We start from the raw sequence: 13,580 nt of genomic DNA, 5'->3' as shown, positions 1-13,580 counted from the left end.
GATTCAATCCAGGATTATGCATTACATTTAGTTTTTATTTTTAGTTTATTTTATCATAAACAGTTTTTTGTCCCTTTCTTGACCATTTACTCTTGAAAAACACAGGCCAATTATTTTCTAGAATAGCTCCCCAATTTGAGGTTTTTTTAATGTTTCTACCATGAGAGTAACTTGTGTTCTTCTCAGTACATCATATGAAAAGGCAAGAGATGTCAGTTTATCCCAATATTTGTGATACTGTAACCATAATAGGTCCACCACCCAATGTGTGCAGCAGGCCAATATGCCAAGATGTCAAGTGGCTGGAGAAAGAGGTTTAATTTGAGGGCTGCTGAATGAGGAGATGGGCGGAAACCTCAAATCCATCTTCATGAGGAGTTTGAGACTAAAGTTTATAAGAGTTTTAGAACAGGCTGAAGAGTGAAGATTGTTGATTGGTCAAAGAGTGCAGAGTGAAATCATAGGACAGACAGAGGAAGAAACTGTGTTCTCATGCTGATTCTTTTCCTACGTGGAGTCTTCAGACTGGTTGGCATCAGCTGTTTCATCGGACTTTAGGATCTGAAGAACATCTGAAGTAATTCTTAAACAAAAACCTTATGATTCTAACATCAGAAACTCAATCTTAAAATTCTCATGACTCTAATGTCAGACATCCTATCTTTAGGAGCAATGGGGACACAAATGGCCAGGATCTAGTGACTTTCAGTTACAAGGAAGTACTGTAGGTCAAAGTACAGCCTGATTAATGCTTAGTTATAACTCTATTTCTGTTCAGAATTCTTTTTAGCCCTGTGAGGACAGCTTCAATACTTGCTTTGATCTCTGTTATACGGTGGTGTCTGCCACATTTCTCCACTAAAAACTCATGCTTTTTATTGTCATAATGAATAGCATTGGGGGAGAATACTTTGAAACTATAGAAATATTTAGTTCCTCATCAAACTTTCATTCACTAATTTGGCATCCAAGTTATAACTGCTTTATTTTAAGGAAGTTCATTTTACATGGTTAAAAAAACATAAAGCATCTTCTTATGATCAATGGCCTTTTAATCATACTCCACCTAAAACAACATTTCCCACATCAATCCAATCTCTTCATTTAAAAAGATTTTACCATCTAATAGTGAGAGAAATCTGATATGGATGGCATTAACCAAGGCAAGATTTCCCATTTGCATTTTCAACACTATTCATGAATTATCTTTTCATTTCCTTTTCCTTTGCAGTAAAAAAGAAATTCACAAAGGTGCATTTTTTATAATAAAAAAGAAGATATACAATATCATTTCCCACTTGCTAAATGTCATAATATTGCTTTTGGTCACATTATGATAGGAATCCCTAATTGCATTTACCTTTCCATGCTTGCTACAAGGGCTTACTTAGTCTCTGAAGAGCTTCCTGCAGGCTTGGGGTCTGTGGATTGAAAATCGGTTGGATTGATGAAAGCTCTGAGGAGAATTATGATGAGGGTCAGATCGTATGGGCATCAGGAAATAAAAATATTACCATTTAAACTGGAAATAAAACTTTTTTCCCTAAGTGATCATATCTACCATGACAGGCTGGGTTATTCACTGTAAGATTAACAGTACTTGACATTCACTCATCCACTTAATCAAAAGAAAATTATCCTGTGAGCCTACTACATGAGAAGTACCATTATATACAACTTCTAACTTTATAAAATGTATCTTTGAATAATATCCTTCTGGATCTTTAAGCAAAATCTGGCCAAAAAGAACCTTGAGTTTGCTTACAGGCTTTATTCAAAAGAGCTCAGAAACTGGAAACTCCCAGGCAAAGCAGCATTTCTTTGCTACCTGGGCAGATCATCTGCTTGATTGAGTAATTAATTTCAGAAACCACCAAATGGAGTGGAGAGAAGGGAAGGGACCCCTTATCCCCACCCCCAGCCATCTAGATTAAGAAAAGCCAGTTGGCTGGACAGTAGCACAGCCCAATCACCTCATGGTCAAATTTCCTAGGAAAGAATCTGTCCCCTCTATTCCACTTATCAGTCTCCTTTGAGGTTCTGGCCTCAGGTAAGTTTCTGCAAAATGTCGTCAGTATCAGAAAATGTTAGAGCCAAAGAAAAGGAATAGATACATTTTCCTTTGTTTTAAGACATGTCCCAATATATTTTTCTGTACCATCCAATTTGTTCCTCCCAAAAACCTTGTGGGAAAAGCATAGTAAGAAGAGTGCTCCTCATTTCACAGTGAGGAAGCTGGAGATCAGCTGAAGGTGAAGAAACAGTTCCACACTAGGACTGAACCAGAGCTAGACTTCTGACCTGCAGGGTCATAGCCCAGCAAGCCATACTGTAGCCATCCCTGACAGACCCAGCTAGGCCAACAGCACGTCCCACCCACCTCAATGCTCCCATGGCACATATCGCAGTATTAGCAGCATATTATTTATGTGATTATTTGTTTAGTGTGTCTCACCCTAGAACATAGGGATTCTAACATCAGAAACTCGATCTTACACAAAATCCTTATGACTCTAATGTAAGAAATCCTATCTTTAGAAACAACAGGGACGCAAATGGTCAGGATTTAGTGACCTTCAGTTACAAAGAAGTAGGTCAAAGTGTGGGTTGAGAATATTTTCAGTGTCTTCCCCGCATGGATGATCCACCAGTGAACAGGCAAATATGCTGCATCCTTCTCCTAAACATAGTTCCTCCTGTGTCTGTTTTCAGACCTTAGCCTGCCCCTGGAAATGGCCCTCTCAGTGGACTCATCATGGCATCGGTGGCAGTGGAGAGTCAGAGATGGCATCTCCCATTGTCCATCAGAAACCACACCGCTGCTCTCTCCAGAGAAAGGGAGACAGAGCTACAACTTGACACAGCAGCGGGTCGTGTTCCCCAACAACAGCATATTCCATCAAGATTGGGAAGAGGTCTCCAGGAGATACCCCGGCAACAGAACCTGCACAACCAAATACACCCTCTTCACCTTCCTGCCCCGGAACCTCTTTGAACAATTTCATAGGTACAGATCCACTTGTCTGAACAATACCCCCCCCTTTTTTTTTTTAGAGCAAGAGAGTCTCATTTTGTTGCCGAGGCTGGAATGCAGTGGTGCAATCTCATCTCACTGCAACCTCAAACTCCTTGGCTCAAATAAGCTTCCCACCTCAGCCTCCCAAGTAGCGGAGACCACAGGTGTGCACCACCATACCTGGCCAATTTTTGTGCTTTTATATAGATACGGAGTTTTGCCACGTTGCCCAGGCTGGTCTCTAACTCCTGGGTTCTAGTGATCTTCCTGCCTCAGCCTCCCAAAGTGCTGGGATTATAGGTGTGAGCCACACCCAGCCAACAATGCTTATTGTAATCAAGTATTTGCCACTTAGATAAACTCAGAGATGCTCCCCTCTGGGGCCACCTTTCCTTTAGTGTCCAAATGCATTTATCTTAAGAAGTTTTTGTCATTCATTCTTTCATTCAGCCAATATTTGTCAGGGCTCTACTCTGTCTCAAGCCATGGGTTGGGAGCTAGAGATACATAAGAAAAATAGAAAGGCAGAGAGATAGTGTCCTTATTGAATATATTGTCTAGTAAAAGAGACAGACATTAGTTTTTTAATTGTGTAAATTGATATAAAGTTGTAACTAGAATAGATACTTCTAAGAAGAGGTACGTGGTGCTATTATAGTGAATAATAAGGAAATCTTGCCTAGTTAAGGAAGTCAGGGAATTGAAGTATAGCCTGAAAGAGAGACAGCATTACCTCAGTGAAAAGGGACAGAGAGAAGTCACCAGAATGTTCCTGCAAAGGCACTACAGCAAGGGGCAGCAAGATGCATGTGGAAAACTTAAAAACATCAGCAACTCTTTTGAGATAATGTATGAGACCATTATAAAATATGTGCTTACATATCCTCAGTATTGTAATTATTATTATAAGTGACTGTTTACTGAGCAACTGCTTTGCTTCAGAGCCTTCTACTGTGTATCACGCAAATATTATATATACCATGTAATTTTTATGGGAGCCCTGCAAAGTCAATAATACTATTTTGTGCGAGAGGAAATAAGCTCAAAAATCACACAACTAGTAAATAACAGGAACAGTATTTAAATCTAGATGGTTTTCCATTTCTGAGAATAATCGTCTTCAATCTCATCCATGAGAATGACAAAAAGGACTTTGGGGACTCTGGGAAAGGGTGGGAAGGATTAGAGGGATAAAAGGCCATAAATTGGGTGCAGTGTAACCCCTCGGGTGATGGTGCACCAAAATCTCACATGTCACTACTAAAGAACTTACTCATGTAACCAAACACCACCTGTTCCCTAATAACTTATGGAAATAATTAATTAATTAATTAATTTTAAAAATTGAAATGGGTTTGGCTTCAAAGCCATTACCATAATGTTTGAAGTGATACTGAAATAGAATGTTTAGTTGATAAAGGCCAAACAGTAGGGAAGAAATGGGGGAGAAAGTACACTTTTCTTCTCCATAGTGTTTATTCACACTTCGCTTGCCCCTCCAGGTGGGCTAACGTCTATTTCCTGTTCCTGGTGATTCTGAACTGGATGCCCTCCGTGGAAGTCTTCCACAGGGAAATCACCATGTTACCATTGGCCATTGTCCTGTTCATCATCATGATCAAGGATGGCATGGAGGACTTCAAGAGACACCGCTTTGATAAAGCCATAAACTGCTCCCACGTTCGAATATATGAAAGGTAAGAGAAAGCATCCCTGTGTTCTCTCTTGCAGTTGGGTTATGCAAACTTATCAGCATTGCCTAAGAATGAGTCTCTTTTCTTCCATTATATTTTCTTCAGTTATTTAATGCACTGATTCTCAAGTGGGGGTGATTTTGACCCCTAGTGGGCATTTAGTAATGTCTGGAGACATTTTTGGTTGCATACTGAAAGTGGGGGGTTCTACCGACATCTAGTGGGTGAAGCCAGGGGTGCTGCTAAATATCCTATAATACACAGAACAGACCCAGAGAAGAATTATTGTCCAGTCAAAATGTCAATAGTGCTGAGGCTGAGAAACCTTGTTTTAACTTGTGTAAATACTCATGTTAGTAAGCTCACACATGCAGTATTATTAAGGGTGAGTTGAAAGCTTAAGAATTAAACTCTAGGGTGGCTGGATTCTCTTGGGAGACTAAGTTCAGGAGAAACTCTTTGGAGGATGTCAGGCAATGTCTCCCAAACCAAGAAAATGTCTGCCATTTTAAAGCCTCAATTTCTTAAGTTAAAAATTCTTGCTTTTAGAACCAGGTAGGTTTTAGGACCCAGAGTTGGTACACCTGTTCTTGGCTGCCCAGGGTGGAAAAGGAAGACACCTGTGGGTGACGTCTACATTCCAACAGGTGGAGTCTCAAACGAGTAGAAGGAAGTGGCCTGGTAGATACACACCTGTTCACCGCAGGCTTCTTCCTTGTCATGTTTCTCCTCTGGGGTGTGCAGCCTGACGTTTCATTTCTGGTATCCTTCTAAAAGAAGAGAGAAAAGTTTTCAGCAGAGAAGGCAAGTAAAAGATGAAAATTAAATTATGAGAATTAAAAAGACAACACTGAGCAGAGATGAAAAAGGAAGGGAGGAAAAGGTGGAAAAGAAAAGAAGACAAGAAACGGGTGGTGGTGTCTAACCTGCCCTTTGAAGGATGGAATCACAAAGAGAACCCCAACAGACATCATCGTGGGAATCAAATCAAGACCAGCAAGTACACCGTGTTGTCCTTCATCCCCAAAAACATTTTTGAGCAGCTGCACCGGTTTGCAAATCTCTATTTTCTGGGCATTGTGATTCTGAATTTTGTCCCTGTGGTCAACGCTTTCCAGCCTGAGGTGAGCATGATACCAATCTGCATTATCATGGCAGTCACCGCCATCAAGGACGCTTGGGAAGACCTCCGAAGGTACAAATCGGATAAAGTCATCAACAACCGAGAGTGCCTCATCTACAGCAGGTAAAGCAAAAACACTCCAGGGAAGTCTTGGGGCCCAGCTTGATCTTTCTATTGCTGCTACCACTGCAGTTACTGTTTGTAGAAGGGATGGAGTAGGGAGAAATCATTATTTTATTTCAGGGAAGCTGTTCAGTTCTTTGCAGTGAGGATTACAGTCTACAATCCAAAAAAAAAGGAGGATTGAGTCAGTCGTTTAAGATTAGGAGGTCTTTATTATGTAGCATTTTCTTTGCTGTTTCAAATGTGTCTAACATTGAAGAATTTTGTATAGATTCACATCTCTTCTTAACCCAGTGTGGCCATGAGCACATTTGAGGCTGTGTGAGGACACTGGGAGAGAAAAGGCAGCACTGTTTTTCCGGGGAGCGATGGAGTATTGGGTTGGGAGAGCCAGGAGACACGCTGCCTGGTTGAACAGCCTCCAGGACCTACTAACTGCGTGACCTTAGACAAGTGATATAACATTCTCTGAAGCTCACCTGGTACTTCATAAAAGTTGAACAATTCCTGGGGTGGATGTGAGAGTTGCAGGAGATAATTCTTAGAAAATGCTTAGCACCGTATCTGACATACAACAAATGCTCAGTAAATGCAAGCTGAAATTGCATTATTTTTGGAATGTAAAACCCAACATTTCCTTCATCACTAACTCTGTTTTTGAGAGTTCTCTCTGATGTTGTCTCAATGAAAACAAAGGCTGCACACGACCTGTCCTGAGGCTGAGAAACCTTGTTTTAACTTGCGTAAATGCTCATATTATTAAGCACACAGGTACAATCTTATTAAGGGTGAGTTGAAATCTTAAGAATTAAACTCTAGGGTGACTGGATGATCTAATGTCATTAGACATTTATTTAATGTCATTTTATACATGTCATTGTTCTAGAAAGGTTTCATGGAGAAAATGACTAGGTTGTCAGGACAGGACGTGCTTTCACTTGGCAAGGAAAGAAGACAGTTAAAGTGTGTCTCAACTTTGTGACAACCCACATAGGCCTAAAAGAAGCAAGGGAGTTGAGTCTGGGCTCACAAAAAGACTAGAGAGACAAAGCACCTTCAGAGCTAGCAGTTGGCATCCTAAGATGATCGAGTCTCTAGGAGGTAAGAGCTTGACTTCTTGCTGAAAAAGGAAAACATCCATGTCTCACAAGAAGCACCCTGGGTGAGGTTTTCCCTCTGACTCTCCACCCCAGTTTAGCAGATGTTCCACATTGGCTGTGGTCTTTATTAGAATGAAAGAGGCTTGCTTGGAGGTATGTACTCAGCCATTTAGGAACTGCTTACTTCTAAGGAGGGGATCTCTTCTCCAAGGGAATGAAAGCTGGCCAGCTTGGAGCAGGCTGCTCAAAGGATTTATGAGCCAAACTCTACTCGGGATATTATAGCCAGGGGAAACCTCCAAGATGAATATCTAATACAATGACTTTTTAGATAGTATTTAGCAATATTATCAAGAACCCCTGCAAGAAACTCCATGTTCATCCCTCAGCAGGAAATGAGCTTCTAGTCTCTTTGCTTGGAGAGACACAGTTGCACATTTAGAAAAATTATTCTGAGGGGGCCGAGCATGGTGGCTAACACCTTTAATCCCAGCACTTTGGGAGGCCAAGGTGGATGGATCACAAGGTCAGGAGTTCAAGACCAGCTAAGATGGTAAAACCTTGTCTCTACTAAAAATACAAAAATTAGCCAGGCACAGTGACAGGTGCCTGTAATCCCAGTTACTCAGGAGGCTGAGGAAGGTAAATCACTTGAACCCCGGGGGCGAAGTTTGCAGTGAGCCGAGATTGTGCCATTTCACTCCAGCCTGAGCAACAAGAGCAAAGCTCTGTCTCAAAAAAATAAAGAAGAAAGAAAAAATAATCTGAAGGGTAAATTTTTCCAGCTATATCTAATTGTCTTGAATTATATGAGCACACTGGCCATCAGAGTTAAAATTTAGTCTTTCCTCACCTTTGAGTGTGAAAGTTATAAAGAGGATGAAATCACTTCTGGGTGTGATGCCTTTCTTTGAAGAGGCGGTTTTTGAGAAAGCGTTGTTTTTCTTTTGGCATCGATCTACCATCACTTTTTGTTTTCTACCTTTCTCTCTTGTTTTTTTGTTTTTTTTTTTTACATAGAATACACACCGTGGTGAGCCAGGAAGCTGGTTTCTCAGGGAGGAATGCACGTGGGCCGCAGTGAGCCTGGCCCTGTTCTTCTCGCTCTGCCAGAACATCGCAAAATCTTGGCCTTGTTCTTTGGAATAATCTCAGTGTGGATTAGACCACAGGCTCACCTGTGCTGGGAGTTGACTGGAACTAGGCCAGGCTGCTGTTGTTCTGTTCTCAAAATAGCTTCCAGGGAACATCGGAAAACCGAGATGATAACAATCTAGAAAAAAGAAACATTAGTCCACCAGCTCACTGGCAGGAAGGAACATGGAGTTTTCATGGCAGTATTTCCCAAAGTGTATTCAATGGAATAACAGTGACAAAGAAATAGTCTCTGAAAAAGTATGTGCATGGCCAAATCATATATGCTGGCCTTCCTCCAGTGGATCCATAGCCCATGAAGGACTAAGAAAAGAGACAGCAAAGAAACCTGTTTGTCTTTGATTAACTCAGTGTTCCTTTAAATTTACTGGACTTTGGAAGTATTTTTTAATATCTGTGTTTGGGAATTTTTACTTTTTCAAGTATAGAAAAATAATTGGCTATAGAGTCCCGATATGTTATTTGATTGACTGGATATTTTCTAAAAAGCAACACGACTCATGGACTGATAAATGACCAATGACACTTGGCATTAGTGTTAGGATGCAATAGGGAATAGCGGTGACTGTGGCAAAGTGGAGTGGCCATGCATTCATCCCAGGAGGCAGTGCTGACCACTTAGCTCCTGCTAATCATTATTTTTGAGAAATATATTTGTGGAAATATAGACCTAGTGTTGCCAGATTGTCTCAACTTTATTAGAACAGCCAGAAATTAATATTTTTATTTCAAATAACCTGACTTTTAACTGATTTTAGAATATTTGGTAACTGATGTAATTTTTTCAAACACTTCAGACCCATTTTATTGAACCTAAAGCTCTATATTGCTTATGAGCGCAAAAACTTACAAACTGTGCTTCAAAATATTCTGGAAATCTGGAGTCTCTGTGAAAGAACAATAAGGTTCTTTTTTTGTTGGTGCTTTTTTCAGATAGATGGTGGGGGCAGGGGTCTTGGTATACATTGCCCAGGTTGGTCTAGAACTTGGCTTGAGGATTCCTCTTGCTTCACACTCCCAAGTAGGTAGAATTGCAGGCATGCCATCACTTCTGGCCCTAGATTCTTCTTTTGAAATTTATCCTCAAGGGACAGAGAGGGGGTATGACCTTGAGGTAAGAATGCAGGCCTGGGAGGCCTGTAGTCTAGGCCCAGATCTCAGACTAACTATGAATAGCTTAGAAAAGTTATTTAAACATAATAGACCTCAGTTTTCTCTTGTGAAATTCAGGAGTCAAACTAGATCTTGTTCTGTGAGATGCACTAAGAAAGAACAGAACCTATAGCCAAATAAATTCACACATTAGAATAAAGGTTCTGGGATGACCCTCAATCATCAGCCTGTCAGTTTTGTTTAACCCAGCTGTCAGTTGAGATGTTCTCTGCCGCAAGTAGGAGAGACTTCCACTTTAACAGATTTAAGCAACAAAGAGACTTCTTTGGCTTAAGTCACTACACATGTCCTGAGGTGGGAGGGTGACCAGCATGGTTCAATCAGCATTCTAGATCTAGCTCTCAGCAGTCGTTTATGTTCAGTCCTCCTATGTGTCATCTTAACTCTCAGGCAGACTTCTCTCATGGCAATGAAATGGCTGCAGCAGCTCCAGCCCTCACATCTACATTTGATCATGGTGCGAAAAGAGAAAGAAAGACACTTCTGGTAGCCATCTTGGAAGGTCAAGGAAGCTTACTACTCCCTAGACCCTCCTCACATCTCAGTGGCTCCACATGCTCACCCCTGAACCAATCCTTAGGGGCAAGAGATGGGATTGTACTAACTAGGTTATACCTGAGCCACAATCCCCACCCGCAGAGCCCAGCATGAAGTCAGCTTCCCTGAAAGCCTATGGGCCATTCCAGGAAGATGTAAAACCCAATTTTATTTTATTATTATCTTTTGAGACGGAGTCTTGCTCTGTCGCCAGGCTGGAGTGCAGTGGCGCAATCTCGGCTCACTGCAACCTCCTCAAGTGATTCTTCCACCTCAGCCTCCCGAGTAGCTGGGATCACAGGCGCACGCCACCACGCCTGGCTAATATTTGTATTTTTAGTAGAGACGGGGTTTCACCATGTTGGCCAGGATGGTCTCTATCTCTTGACCTCATGATCTCCCCAAAGTGCTGGGATTACAGGCATGAGCCACCACGCCCAGCTGTAAAACCCAATTTTTTAAAAAAATGAGATAGTTTCCAATAGAATGAGGAACAGGTGTTGGAGAAGCCACCTCAATGTCCTCAGCACTGTCAGTTTAAAATATTTTTGAGCCTTGACTTTTTATAAATTGCTTTCCATGTATTAACAAGAATATACATACCTCGAGACATTCTATACTATATGTCCCTAAAGTTTTTCCACTTCTGAAGTAGATTGACTCTGAAAGACCCCAGCTATTAAACAGATAAGTGTTAGTTATTATCTTAACTGATGAATGCTAAAAGACATATCCTTTTACCATATCAAGGACACATGACAGATGTCAGGCAAAGAATACAAGATCTAACAGTACAATTTTTTTTTCTGGGAAGCAACATAAAAGATTACATCTCATGCCCTAGCCCTAGCCATTTTATTTATTTCATGTCAGATTTACACATTTGAGAAACTGATGCTTTTTTTTTTTTTTTTTTTTTTTTTTCCATTTTTGTGCAACTGAACACTAGAGCCCTTGGAATTTTGCTCATGACCTAAGCCCATGCATCATCCAGCTTAGACTTGTTTACACTGTGAGAAAATGTCTTTTTGCAAACAGCAGAAGCCTTGTTAACAGAATTACAATCCCGTTAGAGCATTTTCTTTTAATATAGCAACTGTGCTTGTGGTCTAAAGGTGACCCATTAATCAGATTTATGGAATGACTTCGAAGAGAGATTAGCTTCAGAATCGTATTAGTTTAGTTTCTCCCAGGGCTCAGTTTAATGAATCTAGAAACCATACCAGCAAGAGATTTGTATTTTTCCATCCAGCTTAGTAAATTTTTATTTGTATTCAGAAAACATGCAGTACAGAGTGGGGAATGGGAGCCGAGGGACTCCAGGATGGTTTTTGTTCCCTATTGTAATGAAACATAAGCCCTCCACAGTTTCAGCTGCTGGTCACTCACTTATTCATCTGTTCAGCAAATATTAATTCAAGACTTGGTGTGCGCATTGCCATGGCAAACCTTATGTGCCCTCAAGGGGCTCTCAGTCCAGGTCACAAGGAACTTACAGCTACAACATCCCGTGCGCTTCGGTAGCCTACCTGCAAAGGAACAAATAAGTGCAGGGGATGTGGTGACCCGTCTGCCAGCAGGAAACATCAAGGTCAAAGGAAGCTTCCAGTGAAGAGGTAAAATTTCAGGAGAGCCCTGCAGGAGGAAGCAACCTTTAGCCAGGCAGAGGGAACACGTTTCAGCTCACAGCCTGTTCCTGTGTCAATGAAATGTTGCATGTGTGGCTTGTGCTGGTATTAGAAAGACAAGGACCAAGAAATGACAGAAACTTAAGGGAAGAATAATATAGATTAGAACTTTTTTGTGTGTTTAATACTCTTTTTTTTAAATTATAATTTAAGTTCTGAGGTACATGTGCAGAACATGCAGGTTTGTTACGTAGGTATATACGTGCCATGGTGGTTTGCTGCACCCATCACACCATCATCTACATTAGGTATTTCTCCTAATGCTGTCCCTCCCCTATGCCCCAAGCCCCTGCTATCCCTCCCCTAGCCTCCCATCCCCCAAGAGGTCCCAGTGTGTGATGTTCCCCTCCCTGTGTCCACGTGTTCTCATTGTTCAACACCCACTTATAAGTGAGAACATGCGGTGTTTGGTTTTCTGTTCTTGTGTCAGTTTGCTGAGAATGATGGTTTCCAGCTTCATCCATGTCCCTGCAGAGGACATGAACTCATTCTTTTTTATGGCTGCATAGAACTTTTTCACAAAGTTCTTGTGCTGCATAGAATATTTTTTAATCTGACTTTTTACTGAGACTTGGAGCATCTCTCTTTTGTAAGTCAGGTGGCTGTTACAGCATAAAAATAAACATCTTCTGACAGCGTAGCACTGAGGGCCTATCCTGGCCTGCAATCATGTTCTTTTGTCTGTGAGTTGCCTTTTGTGCCTGTGTCCTCAGGAAAACCTGAAAGGGAGAAAACCAGAAGTCATGATCCTGGGGTACATGTGCAGAACATGCAGTCACAATTAACTACATGACCTAAATGAAGCCACTTAAGCAGTTGGGGCCCCATGTGTCTCGTCTTTAAATAGTGCTCACAATCTCTCTCTCTGGCATATTTTGTGAAAAGGTATGCAGATGACATGCAGGAGGGCTTGAAAATAATGAAGCGTTAGAAATAAACTGCAGAATGCAATGCCACAGGGTGAGAAAAGCAGTCTTAGCAATGACCTGACTGGATGCTTGACATGGAGGGCTTTGACACGGGACCTGGGCTTTTCTCAGAGCTGCCACTTACCAAATGTGTGGCCCATGTGGAACCTTGATCACTTGAGCCCCCATTTCGACCTATGTAAAATGGGGCCAATACTAGCACCTAACACCCAGGGTCATGTGGATCCAATCAGATCATCTTTATAAATTGTTTAACTCAGTGCCTGCACCATAAGTAGCACTAAGAAACTTTTTTTTTTTTTAAACGGAGTCTCACACTGTCATCCAGGCTAAAGTGCAGTGGCACAATCTTGACTCACTGTAACCTCTGCCTCTCGGGCTCAAGAGATTCTCCTGCCTCAGCCTCCCAAGTAGCTGGGATTACAGGCATGTGCCACCACACCAGGCTAATTTTTGTATTTTTAGTAGAGATGGGATTTCACCATATTGACCAGGCTGGTCTCGAACTCCTGACCTTAAGTGATTCTCCCACCTCGGTCTCCCAAAGTGCTGGAATTACAGCATGAGCCACCACACCTGGCCAGTAATTTTTTTTAATTTCCAATCACCTCAAGCTTAATTTTTTCAATGCCACCTCCAGCCTGAGCCTTCATCTTTTTTGCTGTGTGCCATTCACAAACAAGGGTGGAATCACTAGTTCTGTAGTTTCATTGGTAAAAGCCAAGGACATTCACTGAGCCACATATACCAGTGGACAGGGTTATAGTGATTTAAAAGGAAAATCTATGCTTTGCACTTTCTTTTTTCCTACTAGTCTATGTGGCAGGATTTTAAAATCTGAATTCAAGAAACTCTCTGGAGTTAGCCCTCTTTCTCTCTTTTCTATCCACAGCACACTTGAGCATACCCACACCAAGATTTAGATTCAGAGACGGGATGTAAACGGCCTCATCTGGCTCTCAGCCTCAGCCACTTGGTCCAACTCAACTTCTTTTTCTTTTTTTTCCTTTTTCTTTTCTTTTTTTTTTTTTTTTTTTTTTTT

General features: G+C 41.3%; 1 protein-coding gene across 3 annotated transcripts in view; it reads left to right on the top strand.

The window, feature by feature from the left end:
- The window catches only part of LOC108297298 (probable phospholipid-transporting ATPase VB), a 232,912-nt gene that overhangs the window by 149,217 nt on the left and 70,115 nt on the right, over positions 1-13,580 (top strand). For 2 of the 3 annotated variants that reach the window (XM_017520014.2, XM_037735376.1), the window contains exons 2-3: positions 2,713-3,007; positions 4,519-4,713. In XM_017520014.2, the coding sequence (XP_017375503.2) occupies positions 2,733-3,007; positions 4,519-4,713 (470 nt within the window). In that variant the 5' untranslated portion in view covers positions 2,713-2,732. Of the gene's footprint in view, positions 1-2,712; positions 3,008-4,518; positions 4,714-5,384; positions 5,957-13,580 lie in introns of those variants that run through there. The other variant, XM_017520013.2, reaches the window with a different exon arrangement.

Source organism: Cebus imitator, unplaced genomic scaffold (assembly GCF_001604975.1).
Source record: "Cebus imitator isolate Cc_AM_T3 unplaced genomic scaffold, Cebus_imitator-1.0 Scaffold789, whole genome shotgun sequence".
NCBI lineage: Eukaryota > Metazoa > Chordata > Mammalia > Primates > Cebidae > Cebus > Cebus imitator.
The sequence above is the reverse complement of the archived record's forward strand: the minus strand, read 5'-3'. Positions and strand labels throughout refer to the sequence as shown.